General features: G+C 34.4%; 2 protein-coding genes across 2 annotated transcripts; both read right to left on the reverse strand.

Moving 5' to 3' along the window:
- Positions 1 to 468: 468 nt before the first annotated feature.
- Positions 469 to 8237, reverse strand: LOC114363964 (arylsulfatase B-like). Its single transcript, XM_028319928.1, has 9 exons — positions 7140 to 8237; positions 6579 to 6672; positions 5417 to 5576; positions 4842 to 5068; positions 4253 to 4361; positions 4023 to 4175; positions 3217 to 3885; positions 799 to 1104; positions 469 to 707 (listed from the first exon to the last, which is right to left on the reverse strand). Exons 1-9 carry the CDS (start codon positions 7166 to 7168, stop codon positions 685 to 687), a joined length of 1770 nt encoding a protein of 589 aa, XP_028175729.1. The 5' UTR covers positions 7169 to 8237; the 3' UTR covers positions 469 to 684.
- A 1087-nt stretch (positions 8238 to 9324) lies between these two features.
- Positions 9325 to 15125, reverse strand: LOC114363965 (arylsulfatase B-like). Its single transcript, XM_028319929.1, has 8 exons — positions 14857 to 15125; positions 14012 to 14120; positions 13151 to 13310; positions 11507 to 11733; positions 11297 to 11402; positions 10777 to 10929; positions 9804 to 10466; positions 9325 to 9720 (listed from the first exon to the last, which is right to left on the reverse strand). The coding sequence occupies exons 1-8, from the start codon at positions 14925 to 14927 to the stop codon at positions 9515 to 9517; spliced, it is 1695 nt and encodes a 564-aa protein (XP_028175730.1). The 5' UTR covers positions 14928 to 15125; the 3' UTR covers positions 9325 to 9514.
- Between the last annotated feature and the right edge of the window lie 1505 nt (positions 15126 to 16630).

Genomic DNA, 16630 nt, shown 5'->3' on the forward strand with positions numbered 1-16630 from the left:
ATAAAAGCTAGGTGGACCGGCACAGATTATGTATTATTGTATTAAATAATAAAATGAAACTCTACAGCTCTTACTATGGAGGCAAGTTAAAGTACGCGTAATATGTGGTATTTTTTGCCGGTAGCGTATAAATATTTTAAAGAGTTCCGAGTACGATACCATTAAGAAAACCTAATAGTTAGGTACACTAATTTTATTGTTCAGATCGTTTCAACATCATTGCGACGCAAAAAGAACAAAATTAAATATTTAACGTACTTACATTATTCAGTCTGTGAAAAATATGTTTAACCGTGCTGCAAATCTATATAATATAAAAGAAAGTCGTGTTAGTTACTCAAGAACGGCTGAACCGATTTAGCTGAAAATTGTCAGGGGGTAGTTTAGAGCCAGGACATAGGATACTTTTTATCCCGTTCGAAATAAAAAAAGTCTGCTTATTTATTGCCATTAAGGCGGAACAAAGTTCGCCGGGTCAGCTAGTTGTTAATAAATACAAGTTTGTAATTATAGTAATTTATTTATTTCTTAACAAACGTCGTTAATAAAGTATCAGTAAATAAATCATTAAATAGTAATGATGAGTAATACTAATAACACTTTTGCTCTAGTCAAAGCTGTTTTTTATTTGTATTATGTCAACAATTAAGTAGGTACGCATCTAACCATGCAGAAGTTACATTTCTAATTAATTCCATGGCCGGTAACTGAAAATGAAAATATTTTTAATTTGAGTCCAAATTAACCGCTGTAATTATTTTTTTGATGTGATAACAACATAATAAAAGAAAAACTTACCTTTTAGTTTACATAATAAATGTCTTAATAGCCTCTTGTTATCGCAATTAGCTAAACTTTCTGATGTTGAGGTCCTGTTGCTTTGTGTACCAGAGTTATCACTGCCATCATGAATCCAAGGAGTCCATACGTAGTCAAAGTTGGCTGGATCAGCTTGAACTTGTATATTTGTAGGACCTCTTTTGTCTTGCATAGCCCAAAGACCCAGGACACGCTTGGTCAGCGTCACAGCAACTTTATGTTCCTTATCCCAAAGATCATGGCTTTCTATAGGATCTCGTCTTACGTTAAAAAGACAACCACGACCTGAAAACAATGTATATGTTACGGTCAAAGTGATAAATGTGAAAATTATGAATAATGGCCGGTTATTATGAATAATTACCGCATGATTTGGTAAATGTGATTAATATGAGATCATTTTAGTGTTTATAAACTAAATAGGCAGCTTAGGGGTGGCCCAAGGGCCACCCCCGCCGCACCTTAACCTATTTTTCACTTTAAATCAAAACAATGTGGCATTATGGCAAAGTAATGTTATGCAAAAAACATTCCAAACTCATTTTGCCAAATTATATTAATATATGATATCAAAACGTTCAAAATGTGAGGCTGTACATGAGCGCTGTACACGAGCCGCTGTTCTCTTTTATGGTGTTTGTTAGTATTAAGGTTACATTATGAAATAATCACTATGAATAATAAATGTAAATGTAATAATAAATGTGATTAATTTATCACTTTTACCAAGCCTGTCGGTAATTATTCATAATAACCGGCGATTATTCATAATTTTCAATTTATCACATTAACCGTAACATATAAGGTACTTGATACAAATAAGGCCTACCTAACTTTAAATGCTTATAATTCAATAAATATTAACGCCAATTAACAAAAACAAGGTTAATTATCTACTTCCATCCTTTAATTTTAGCAATATTACAAAAAATAACACAATTTTTCACTAAATCTATTCAAAATAAGCAAATTACGAAACCACTGATTTTGGCTTTATTAAATCACCTACACGGAATAAGGCCTACATGATTCAAATGCCTCTAGACCTTAAAATTGAGGTTGTATTAAACAAAATGCGGTCTTATAACATTAAATACGTCGATTTGTTTGCGTTATCAAAATTTTAAATACCAAGTAAACAGAAATATACTGTACATCTCTAGATAAACTTAAATTCCACTTATTAAGAATTATACACAAATTATAGATAAAATTAAATATTCATAGTAACAAAGTAACGATTCCTTACATATATTATCCAAAAAAAATATCAAAAACAAACAATATTGTTTTTTTGTATAGGGCTTATTAAAACACCGTGTTCGAATAAGGCCTACACATAAAACCTTTTAAATAAATCAGTTTAGGAACATCATTTAGTTTTGAATTTTTCTAAACAAAATGAGATATCAATTTTTGTTAGAACCAGGGCATAAAAAGGCTTCTGAATCATCTTTGCGAACTCCTACACAATACTTGTGATACCACCTAAAGCAGTCATTTATGGTCGCGTATCTGCTACTTTGTCTTCGAAACAGGCATGATAATACCAGCTTTTATTCTTTTTTCCTTAAGAATTATACATACGGCTTCTTTTTTCTTATTTTTTATTGTTTTTGTATTTTGTTTCTTTTTTTACAGGTTTTGTAATTTTTTTTGACACTGTTTTCTTTTTCTTTTCTGTGCTGTTAGTAAAATTCTTATTAAATAAATATTTTGTTACTCTTTGACCCATTTAGTTTAATGAATTTGTCCGTAAACAGGTGTTAAAATAAGTATCTAATATGGCCTACCATGCTGAAATAAGGCCTAGGCCTTATTAGATATCTCGCTCTTGTTGTCTTTAAAAATTTACAAATAATGCATCTGTAGCCAGTAGCACACATTAAGGTAATTATTAGCTAGTAAGATATATTTAGAAACGATTACTAAGAAAAGCTTAATCTAAAACAGCGTCATTTTACCGAAAACTTAAGATGAAATCGCCGGATTTTTATAAGGGAGCACGAAATCACCCACCACCTTAGAAGAACGCGTGCCAATTAGTGCTGGGATCGTGGATCGGGATGCTCTAGCACTCTACTGGGTTATAGGGCACATGAGTACGTATCCTTGAGGTATTGTCTCGGTTGGATTTATTTATCTGTGTTTTCTGATGTATAGGCCTTATTAGAACGTAGGCCTTATTTGTATCAAGTACCTTAGATTGACAACTAAGCAAATTGTAAACTTTACGTTACGTAGTTTTTGTTCTTGTTATATTGTTGTTGTTTTATAATTATGTTACTAAGTAGGAAATTACTATGTCAATAAATTTTTTCCATTGCATTACATCGCCCAATAATAATGAAATCAAATTAAAAATAGCTTTAACTATTTAAAATGTTACACACTTACGTGGAGTTGGTACACATAGCGTGCGGTCTTTCACCTTGTCCTCCTGTTTTATAACAGTAGCGTTTCTCATTGACAATACTTCATTATAGTCCAAAACAATTCCCATTCTTTCAAATACTCTTGCAACTTCACAAGACTTTAAAGCCGGATAATAAGCTGGAGGGGCTTTTTTGTTTATAATAAATTTCTCCCCATAATAATCATTATTCATTCCAGTAACATTTCCTATTACAATTTTGTAATCACCAGCTCTATACGAAGCAAACCTGTTGAGATCATTATCTTCCAAAGTTAAAAGCACATCCCTTCTTCTTGATTCGCCGTCCTGTACGATGGAATCCCATTGGTTAATTCCGTCAATTTTTCCGATGAATTCACCGCCAGCAGCTGTGGTTAGAGTTGGTAACCAATCAGTGATGTGCATTAACCCGTCCCATATTCTTGGCTTGAACGACGAGTGCCAAATATAGGCTGGAACTCTAACAGCTCCTTCCCATGCTGTTTCTTTTAGTCCCCTAAAAGGCAAGTTGACACCCCAATTGTTCGTTTTGCCAATCGTTGGAGCTCCATTATCCGATACGAATATTATGATGGTATCATTCAATATACCTTTCGCATCTAGAGCTTTGACGACTTTCCCAACGCTAAGGTCAAGACTCTGGACAACCTCTGGAACATATTGAAGTGAGTGCTTGATAGACAATAGAAAGCAGTAACATTAAGTGTAACACGCCTCCTTTTTAAGAGGTCAAGGTGGCCCATCTTAATCGATTAAATCTTAGTCTTCAGTACCTATTGACTGTTACCTGCATATAGTCTACGGTCCGAATGAGCAATGTGCCGGTTTTGGACCGTTGAGTTGAGTGGCGGCTGTAGCAACCCACCGATGTTGCCCGCATGGGGAGCGGTGTGTGTGAGGTGGAGAAACAGTGGCTGCGATGCATTGTGGTGATGTATAACTATAAAATACAAATATCATCCTTATATTGAGGCGGTATGTGTATTATAATTTAATGATATATATAATTAAACTCACTCCTGACAGCTCTATCAGTTAGCGCATCAACAATGTAACGTTCTTCATCTTCTTGTGGTATATTATCATCAAATAGATCGAGCCCAAACAGCGAATATCCGTTCGGCCACTGAAAAAGTACAAAAATAGCTCATGTAGGTATAATCTGTCAAAATGAGTGAAAGTAACCTACATACAGTGCATTGTGCATTTGGCCTTATAACCATTTGCGATAACTAAAAAGTAACACACCCATGTCAGATGAAGTAATAAAAAATTTCAACATTTTGGTTACATTAACCTTGACAAAGAATTGGCACTTGATTTCAATTAAGAATGTTATGAAAGTATCATTCTTTGCCTGCTACTTGCTGATAAAATCCCTAATAGCCTATTTTAATCTGTCAAAAATACTTACCTACTACAACTTTTAGTTTTACAAGTGTCAGACATACCTATGTTTGGAAATTTTTCGGTCAACAATGAGCACCCGTTATTTACAAGCGTTATAATATCTGATAACTGTTCAAAACTTATATTTTCAGTAACTTGTAAAATAGACCTTATATTTTTCTGGAAATATTTTACTGTTAATTTACATGGAACTTACTGTCTCCACTTTGTTATACGTATAATAGTCAACGAATCCACCTCTCGGTCCATAGTGCGAGTCGTACCCTCGCGCAGTGGGCAGGTATTCTGGTCGAGACATCCCTACATGCCATTTCCCCACGAGGTGAGTAGTATATCCCAACTCTTTCATATACGAGGGTAAAAGCCGCTCTGTCAGAGGTATCCCGCGGTCCTCTCCGTTAAATAGAGGTGGTCCATGCATACCTAGAAAGTAAAACAATTGCCAATCACATATTTTTTTTCTACCACTGTTCAGCTGCAAAACCACAGATAACTTAGCTAACTAATTGGTTTCTCATGATTTGTAAGAAGACAGCTAGCTAGCACGGCATTGTGTTGCACGTATTAATTTACATTATCAACTACTACAACTAGAGCAATAATTTTACTTTTATTTGATCTTAATGGAAATTTCATTCAATATCCAATTAATTAGTGGTGAATTACTTGATTTAGGCCATTCGTTTATGGGGGGAGTGGGGCCCCTTATAGTAAAAACATGCTCTTTCACCATATAAGTACCATTATTATTATGCCCTTGTGTTTATTTACCTAATCTCATGGGATATTTCCCCGTGAGCAGGGCAGTTCTGGCGGGAGTGCAGATGGCCTCACTGTAGTACTGCTGCAGGATCACGCTCCGGAATGCGATGGTGTCTATGTTGGGCGTCAATATTTGATCCGATCCATGGTATGACACGTCATTCCAACCCTATAAGGAAAAATGCGCAATTTTTCTAAATGGATTCCAAAGTACCAATCTATCTCTTTATGTCGAAGTACAGTTTTAGCAATGATAATGATGGTCTGCACTGTACAAGAGGTCCAGAAAATTACAACAACTCCACAATGTTTGGATGGATTATCGTAGCTTATAAAATCTTCAAGTTTTTTTTTTTTTTTCGTTTGTTACGCGATAACTCCGTCAATTATGAACCGATTTGAACAAATCTTTTTTCAGCGTATAGGTAATACCTCAAGGGTGGTCCCATTTAACAATAAAATTTAATAATAAAAAAAACAACCCCCAAGGGTGGAAAATTGGGGATGAACTTTTTTCTATCTATTTATCTATTATATCTCCGCCGATTATAAACCAATTAGAACGATTACTTTTTTGTTGAATAGGTATTATCAAAAGGGTGGTTTCATGCGAATTTGAAGAAAATATTTCACCCCCAAGGGTGGAAAATTGGGGATGAACTTTTTATACGCAATATCTCCGCCGATTATGAACCAATTTGAACGATTATTTTTTTGTTGAATAGGTATTATCAAAAGGGTGGTTTCATGCGAATTTGAAGAAAATATTTCACCCCCAAGGGTGGAAAATTGGGGATGAACTTTTTTATAATATACATTAAGAATATGGTCATGGTCTCAATGTACTGCCTACCTTCAGTGGTAACATCAAGGTAATAATTAGTTAACTAAAAAGCAAGAAATAAGTAAAATTTTATAAAAAAAAATAAAACCGACTCCAAAAAACCTACACTAAAAAGTAGAAAAATAATTACTAATTACCTACTTATTTATTAGGACGAATTATTAATATTTATGTAGGTATACCATGATTGATACTTCTGGAGTCGGTGCCAAGATTATGAAACATGTAAAGTTTGCCTGCACTGTAATTATTTTTCTACTTTTTAGTGTAGGTTTTTTGGAGTCGGTTTTATTTTTTTTTATATTCATAAGTTTGTAAAATGCGTACCATATCATCGGCCATTATAAAAACAACGTGTGGAGATTTGGCATTCACGAGACCGACCATCTGCAACGTTGCTAGTAAGAAACACCATCGCACACTGAAACGAAATTATGTAGGAGATCAGTCCAAGCTTAATGTAGGTATTTTTTAAAAGGTTATTATTACAAACAATGAGACAACAGATTATGGATTTTTGCTACAAAATCGCTCTTATTACAACAACTTATTTATGAAGCCACGGAGCTTATCTTATGGGCTGCTGACTGTACCTACCTATTTATGAACAAGATGTGGAAATTCAAATTTACTCTGAAGTGTGTGTTAAATCATGATTCCAAGAAAGAATTCCCATTAATCATGGGATATTTTTTATTATTGAAGGACGACTTCTAAATTACCTTCACTAATTTCCAAAATTAACAAACACGTTTTGCTGGTTTTATTGAAACTCGTGAAAATAACAATGATAAAGAAAAATAAGTTAATCAGAAGTAAAGTACTTATTCTGAAATGTTGGTAGGCTTCTCTTTAAAAACAAATAATATAGTAAAACAAAACACTTACCATTTTAATTTTATGGAGTGATGCGTCATTGCACGGTCTTTTACTCAAACTGAAGACAAAGTCTTTTGAACTAAGTACTAATTAGCTTTGGAACTGTACTGGTAGGTACAGTCAAATTAAACATACTCTTAAAAATATATTTTTGAATAATATTTTTATTTATTCCTTTGTTCTATTTGATACAATAACAATATCATTATAATTTACCTATCAACATCGGCATAGTTAATATTATTTAAATAATGGCATTGAAAACACACACTATTTCGGCCGAATCTATACTAAATTGATGGAGCTCATTATATTATAATTAATGAAGAATAGTGAAGAATACCCTTTATTGATGCTTTCATATGCGACGATTGTACGGCATTGTTACTGCCGCAAAATATGTATGTACTTTTGTAAGGAAACTGTTAAATATTTTAATAATCTCTATAAATTATTCTGTACGCGAGTACCTTATTTAATACGTACCTTTAATGAAAAGAAGTATTTGAATAAATAAGTGCACGGATACATGTAGGTAATAGGTATGCCCTGGATTTAAATGGAAAAGGAGCAGTCACACATATAGATACATAGCTGGGAGTAGACCGTATAAACTTAAATCATTGTTGAGTTATGAATATTTTCCCAAGACTGAAAATTGTAAACGTTGCATTGGGGTGAATTGCCAAATTTAACTTTTGGAGCAAGTTACACCGGTTCCTGATAACGTTTCAGGTAGATGGTTCTCTTACAAAGGTTGCTGTTAACTGCTGACTTATGAAACAAAAAAAATACAGACTATATTTGACATGCACATTTATTATCTGCAAATAGTGATACATGCCCCTTTTCATGGCTTAAAGATACATTTTCGGCAAAAGGTTACTAATTTAAATGAAAAGAAAAACATTATGACGTAAGTTGTTGAAGAATGTTCGAACCCAATATTTTGAAGTCGTTTTATGTAAAAAATATTCAGTTAGTTTTCGTGAATGCCTAATAAGTCGGATAAAATTTTATTTGTAGACGCGTACGTCTAATGAAAAACGCAGCGTGGGACGTCCACCCAAAAGGTGGACCGACGACCTGATAAAGGTAGCAGGAAGGCGCTGGATGCAGGCCGCTACCAACCGTGCGATATGGAAGTCATTGGGGGAGGCCTATGTTCAGCAGTGGACGTCCTGTGGCTGAAATGATGATGATGATGATGATGATGATGACGTCTACAAATAAAATTGTATCCGCTAGTTATTTTGTTTCTAATAAATGCATAGGTTACGACCTAAATAAATTAAATAGGTACTATGTAACATACAATAGCTATGAATCTTCGTAAATTAAATAAGGTACTTTGACATAGCCCGACGGATTAGCAAACTGAAATGGCAATGGGCAGGGCACATAGTACCTACGCAGAACTGACGGCCGATGGGGCAGCAAGGTTGTGGAGTGGAGGCCGCGTACCGGAAAACGCAGCGTGGGACGTCCACCCACAAGTGTGAACCGACGACATCATAAAGGTAGCAGGAAGGAGCTGGACGCAGGCCGCTACCAACCGGGCAACATGGAAAGCATTGGGGGAGGTCTATGTTCAGCAGTGGACGTCCTATGGCTGAGATGATGATGATGATGAACTTTAATTTCACTATCGGCAAGATACTGAATTTAGTTGGTACCTACCTGTATTTACTTAAAAGTTAGCTTTATTAAATAAAACGAGCTTTATATAATATAGATTATGGATATTAATGCTACAGAAAAACTTTTACAAATAATATAAATCTCAAGTAATCACCGAAAATAATCTTCAATAATTTTTGTGTTTATTAGTATTGTATTTCTAACTACAATATTCGTAATCCCATTTACTTTTTTTTTAGAGTATTAGTCATATTATCTTATCTCTAAACTAATTGCAAGCACAAATGTTTTGCGCAACACTGTACTCTACTCACAAAAATCATTATCATAAAAATTAGTTTCGCAAACTTTCTTTGCACAAGTGTTTGTAATGTGATAAAATTAAACACTTGATATTATCAGTATTTAAATAAATATGACGTCCTTAGAAATTATATCTAGTCTCAAGTTAAGCGAAGCTTGTAGGTCATAAACATAGGTAAGGTTAAAGGTACAAAAAAAGTATTTAAGTATGTTTATATCCGTTGTCTAGTACCTACCCATAGTACAAGCTTTGCTTAGTTTGGGACTAGAAGCGCAGTGTAAAATGTCCAAGGATATTATTTTTTTATTATTAAAACAAGATAGGTCAGCACAAAATACATATTTGAACTGTGCGGTGATTGATATGCGAAACACTATGCTAGGCTAGGTCACTAAGATATTATTGACCTAGCCTCTTGACGATGACGTTGATTCCTTTTTCATAAATGATCTGCAAACGTTGTCCAGGTGTAATTAAAAAAGGCTGGATTAGACTTTGGATTTCTATAAAGTGGTGACCTCGGTATAAGTCTCTTTTTCTCTTCCGTTAATCGTAACAACATGCTTTCTACCAAATCGGGAAATAATGCAGACAAATCCTTCGTTTCACACGGGTCGTCTTTGATGTTAAATAAACATAATTTATCTGCAAAATAAGTTGTCATATTATTTTAGTAATTTCACATGAGAAAGAGATCTAGATGGGAAAAGATTATATCTACCACTTACCACTTTTTGTATAGCATATTTGTGACTCGTCAATGTGATCACAATTTACTTTTAAAGTATTTCTCACATTTTTATAATATTCCGTATCTTTTAATCTATCAATCTTTTCTAAAGATTTGTATGCTTTGCTTTTTTTAATAGCATCGAAATATGATGGCGGTTTCCCAATTATTCGTAACAAGCTCCCACCGCCTTGATAGTCACTATACTCAGGCGTTACATTACCGGTTACCAACTTAAAATCATTAGAAATAATAGAAGCAAAACCGAACATATCATCGATTTCAAACATTTCTTTTCTACTGGATTCTTTATTTATTATAATATCATCCCAAAGACTAATGCCATCTATATTATTTGGAAGTTCTGCACCTACAGCATTGAGTAGAGTGGGAAGCCAATCTACTACGTGGACATATCCTCTGTAAAGATGGTTAGCTTTCGGTAGAGGTGTCCACATAACTCCAGCAAGCCTTATTCCTCCCTCGAATGGAGACATTTTAAGTCCTCTTAAAGGCCAATTACTTCCGTAATTAACGGAGTTGCCAGATGTCATAGCGCCGTTATCTGACACAAACACGATTATAGTGTTATTCAGTATACCCTTTTCTTCCAGGGCTTCTACAACGTCCCCGACGCTGTCATCGAGTTTTTTCACCATTGCTACAAAAATAGAACATTTTTATAGTTTTCTTTTTATCTAATGTGGAGCCCACCGACAGCCCGGTGGCTTGGTCTCGGAGACTTTATTTCAAAAGAATCATGTCGACGACTTGCATCAGAGCGTGTAGACTATTAGAAAAGATTTTCAATGCCTTTTCCAGACAATGAAAAAAACATTAACAATCGTGCATGATCTCGTACCTATAAATTAATACCCCACATAATAGGCATTATTCAAAGTCCTAAGTGGTATAAATGTAGCTTAAGGAAAAGGAGTACATTTTTGCCATTTATTTAAAGTTTTACATACCTGCGAATATTCTCCGCTCAGGGGACTCTACGTGCCTCATTGTTCGGACGTCTTGCGGAGGCGCCTGTAGCAGCGCGCCGTCGTTGGACCCGTGGGGGGCCATGTGGGCCAGCATCAAGAACAATGGGGTGGACTCGTCGTGAGACTTTATTACTGAAAGTAGTACACATTTATGGAAAGTATTTATTTCGAGTGGCTATTCTCAGTTGAAAGAATTATTCCTTTAGTTCGGACTTTTAATAATGCTATCCTACTAATATTGGGAAACATTGTGAGAATGGAATGATAGATGTTGTTTACACTATACTACTTACGGATTTTGATGAATCGTAACGCGAATAACACATATAGTAGGTATAATATGTATTAAACAATTGACCTAATTATAACGATGTAGGTAGTATCAGTTAAATCGGTCTTTTTGTGACAAACTGAATACACGGGGGAAAAGCCGCGGGCAAAAGCTAACTTTTTAGTTCTTAGTTTAGCGAGTTTTTGTAGTAGCAAAAACTTAACATACTTGATATAGCTTCTTTATTGTACAAATCCGTCAAATACCCTTCGACATCCCATGCTGGAGTTTCATTTCTATACAAGTTTAAACCAGAAACTAAATCATTCGACAACTGAAAAAAAACATTATGTAAAAATAAATGTTTGGATCAATTTTCCGCATATTCTAACTGCGTCATATGGTTTGGCGCACAGAAATGACGAGCGGCATACTCACCTTTTCTTCGAGCGTGTATTCATAGTAATCTACAAATCCACCCATATGCCCGAAATGTGTGTCGAATCCACGTTTTAAAGGCAAATATTCCCCTCGTGAACCGCCTACATGCCATTTGCCAACCAAATGCGTCGCGTAACCCAACTCTTTCAAATACTGGGGTAATATTTTTTCTGTAATGGGCAGCCCTCTGTCCTCGCTGTTTGTCAGAGGGTAACCTTGCATACCTGTAGAAAATTAAATTTCACAAAATGAAACCTCTACGCACAAAATCCCAACTAATATTATAAATGCGAAAGTAACTCTGTCTGTCTGTCTGTCTGTCTGTCTGTCTCTCTGTCTGTCTGTCTGTTACGCTTTCCCGCTTAAACCTCGCAACCGATTTTGATGAAGTTTGGCATAGAGATAGTTTGAGTCCCGGGAAAGAACATAGGATAGTTTTTATCCCGGTTTTTGAAACAGGGACGCNTTATAAAATTAATGTTATAGTATTCTACTCATCAACATTTATTAATCATTACAGGTACCTACCCTACCCAAACCTTACAAAACATCCAGCTCCGGCACAGAATAAGTAATAGGACTAAGATTCCTAGGCACACTTAAGAAATACCATCAACACTTGCGGGCAAATAGACATTAATGGGATTAAAACAAAATATATGTGTGACAGTGTGACAATTTATTTAATAAATACTTATAAAACATTAAACAATATTTTGAATTTCATTTAAAACATAGGTACCTAACAGTTTTAATTTTCTATTAATAGGTATGATACATGATTGGTAATTAATCAAAATTGTTTGTTGTCATATATTATCATCTGGCTACTCGGGTTTCCTCTGTAAAAGAAAAAGTAATGTTAACTAAATACTAATTTAACTTGCCATCCTAACAATCAATATGAAAGGGCATAACATTTCAGTTTGTCTAGAGAATGCATAGGTAAGTACCTACTTAAATAATAAAGATTCAATTATTGCAATCAACATACCTTTGACTATTCTTTTCCTGTCTTGTTAGGTCCAAAAAAGTGGTAACTTATTTTTTTAAATTTAATAACAACATCTTAAAATAACGCAGCATGTTTCGGACGGAACACACCATTCCATGTTAAATAAAAAAAAACTTGTAAAATACTCTATGACTCGTCGAAAGAAGCTTCTTGGCCTTGCGTGCCGACGAAAGAAATTAGAAAGTTAAGCTAACGAGTACGATCCTTAATAAAACAAGAATGAACGTTTCGAGTTCGAACTCGAAACGTACAAAAATTCGTCCTCGTCTTGAACTCGAAAGTTTTTCGTACTAGAGGTACTGACCATGTACGTTGATTATAAGGGGCATTCTTGTAATAATTTTAAAACGTTATTAAAACTCAATACTAGAAATTTTAAGTAATGCTATTTGCCCACGTTTAAATATTGTTTAAGGTATTAACAATTTTTGGCCAGCTTACTACGTTACTCATATTAATTCTTCTCTAATACTTCTATTAGATTGTAAAAGTTCTTTAAATTTTTCATGAATGTCATCCGTTCTTTTTTCTAAGAAATCCAAAGCCGTATTTAGTTCATCAAGTTTCGTGTCTAGTAAATAGTATTCTGTATAAAGAAAATAAAAGAAGAAAATACATTAACTTACCGGTGACATGTGCATATTTTCCAGTCAAGAAGGCGGATCGTGAAGGTGTACATATGCAGTGACTGTAGTATCTCTCCAGAGCCACTCCACTATATCCCAACATGTCTATGTTGGGTGTCAGAATCTGGTCCGTACCATGAAAGCTCACGTCATTCCAACCCTTAAAATATGACCATGATAAGAAAACATTATGTCAGAAAATCCTATAACAAATAAATAAATTCCCATTGCATGAATATTCCGAGTTAAAAAACGTGGTTTCACGGCACATTGTTGGCATCATAAAAATATTTTTACTGTAAGTACCTAAAACATAATTCAAATTGCTAAAAAAAAGTAAATTGCAATAAAAATCACGATCGATCCGTAGCCATATCAAATTGTCACACCAGTGTGACAGGTCGTCCAAATCAAAACTTAACGAGCTCTTGGTTAGGCCTAATAGGTATTAGTTAGGTAACTAAGGCTAAGTTGCACCACCTAACTTTAACTATAACGTTAACCGGTGCTTTTGTAGGTATGTAGTTTGACAGATTTTTGACGTTTCTTAAAGTCAAATTAAGATGGTACAACCCAGCCTAAGAATGATTTAATTTTAACCTTTTTGCATTTTGAATATTTTACAAAAAAGCTACGCACAGTATTGCGGCCTCTTATGTCGTGGTACCTATTAAAAGTTATTTTGTAACAAAAATGATGTATACTAATGTGCTGTCAACTCTACATTAATTAATTTACTCTACGAAATGTAATGTTTATTATGTGAAATGAAAAATAACCCAGGCCTTTTATCAACACAAATAAATTAATATGCGGGTCACTTTTACCTGTTTGGATTGCAAAAATAATATGAGAACTCACCAGATCATCCGCCATTATGAAAACAATGTTCTGTTTTTTCATGTCAAACGTCCCGTGAACGACTACTGCTGATATTACCGCAATGAATAAAATGTAGAATGTTCCCATTCTATAAAAATAGTTAAACAAAATTATACTATAAAATGTAATTAACTTTACGCATGTGGTGTTTACCTACTTGAAGTTGTACACTTAGTCCTAAAAATATTGTATTTCATAATCAAAAATGTATTAGTGTAACAATTTATGGAACCAAATAAATAAATACAATAATAATACGAATAAGTATGTAATATCTCATGTTGTTTCTTTAGGTATTTTGTAATGAGTAGGTAATTCTTATCTAGCGATGATTCATATTATCATGCCAAAAAGATGCAAGTCATCATAATGAAGCTAAACATATTGTATACAGGGTGAAATTTAAATCGTTGTTTTCCTTTTAAGACTCTACTCATCTCATGACACACAGTACATCCCCCAAATATGGACAATTCCAATGAGTTAAAATTAAAACCATGCACAGACGACAGCACATCAAACTTAACAGTTAAATAAATAAAATAAATAAATAGTTAAGCATCTTATTTCGATGTAATAGGTGTTATGTATGTATGTTAGTCTGATGTGCTGTTAACTGTAGAATCGTTTTAATCTCTGTAAAAGAACACAGTAATACAAATAAGTAAATAGTAAACATAAAGACAAAAAAAATAATTCGATTTGTCTCTTAATTGAGGAATTTATAACGAGTAGAGTCTTTAAACTTCACCTGTATGTAGGACAAAACACTTTTGTCTCAAAAGAAATGAAAATTACAAAATCATAATAATATAGGTACTTACCTTATCGGATGTATCTTATTCAGCTGAACGAACTTGCTATTGTACGATTTGTCAATGCACTGTCTCCACATACCAAATCAATCCAACTTATAATTAAATAGTCTGTTGATTGAAATAAAATAAATAAATTGCAACAGCAGAGATGCGGCGACCTCTATGTATCGTATCTTACTATGATAAGTCATTCAACTCAATATGAAGTCCACGGTTACCTATTATACTAGCTATACCTACCTTCGCTTACAAATAAAAGATAACATGTCACAAGCAAAGAAATAAACAAATCTGTGAGCTCAGGAGTACGAACTCAGAATACCTAATACCTAGTGTTTGTGCAACCTCTATCTGTAGATGCACAGATAAAAAAAAAATGATAACACTTCAAGTCTAGTAAATTCTCGATAGTTCAAACATCATTGATAGACCGGTTATCTCGTTGACTCAAAATTTTCATGAAGACTTAGTATCTGAAAAACCCTTTTTTTTTTTCAGACAGGCCTGTATAAGTATCCTGTTAAATATTTAGACAAATGGTGGAGGTACCCAGAAATGTATCATGAGAATTACCCGACGATTTTGTTTTCAAAATGTTTCAAAAGGACTGGGTTTTAATCAGACAAATGAAACGTTGTGTTCTTAGTTCATTAAACAATCGGCCCAAGCATATCGATTTATTTAAAAACTGGCTGACTCAACTGCTTGGCTGTGGACTGTAACAAATACACTTTGTACGCATATAATTAACATTAACATACATGTTTCATTGCTATTAGGAGACAACAAGGTGATAAGTTTAACACTTAATTACCTGCTTTAACTTATATTCTATTTTTAAGTTATATTTCAATATGTAAGATTTTCATGTAATTACTTTGTATGTAATGTTGTTGGTATACCGTAATAAATAAATATTTTGTTGTCTTGTCGGTACAATATTTATTTATTTATTTACAAACTAGCGGCCGCCCGCGACTTCGTATGCGTGGACCTCGTTTTACTCCATTAGGGGTGGAGTTTCGTAAAATCCGCTCTTAGCATCTATAGCGCATACATTTTAAATTTCAACTCTCTTACTTTAAACACATAGGACTTTCATAATATAAACTTCCAACCCTCCTTTTATCTCCTTAGCCCCCGTAGTTGATTTCTAATGATACATTTTCAGTATATGTACCACCACCACCACCACCATTTCAGCCATAGGACGTCCACTGCTGAACATAGGCCTCCCCCAATGCTTTCCATGTTGATCGATTGGAAGCGGCCTGCGTCCAGCGCTTCCCTGCTACCTTTACGATGTCGTCGGTCCACCTTGTAGGTGGAAGTCCCACGCTACGTTTTCCGGTACGCGGCCTCCATTCCAGAACCATTCTGCCCCATCGGCCATCAGTTCTGCGTACTATGTGCCCTGCCCATTGCCACTTCAGCTTGCTAATCCGTTTTTTTTTATGCATAACAAGGCAGGTATTTGACCACAATCGCACATGATGTTAAGAGGGATGCAGTCTAGGATGGTACATATCTGCCCTGTAAGATACCTACTTATGTGACAAATTGCCGGAAAGATAGTCTTATGGCAACAAAAAGAGTGTCCTTGGAACACAAGGCAAGTACATAATTTATTCATACATTCTGTCTACTCTACATACCACATGATTTCTTTGTCATTTGATAGATAATAATTATTACAGGTTATATTATGTGCTATGCATTAAGATGCATCCAGTTCATACCAAGGCACTGATGGTATGAAGAAGCATTTGGAATTACTTAA

This window comes from Ostrinia furnacalis, unplaced genomic scaffold (assembly GCF_004193835.3).
Source record: "Ostrinia furnacalis isolate ACB-3 unplaced genomic scaffold, ASM419383v2 OfSCF7339, whole genome shotgun sequence".
NCBI classification, from domain to species: Eukaryota; Metazoa; Arthropoda; class Insecta; order Lepidoptera; family Crambidae; genus Ostrinia; species Ostrinia furnacalis.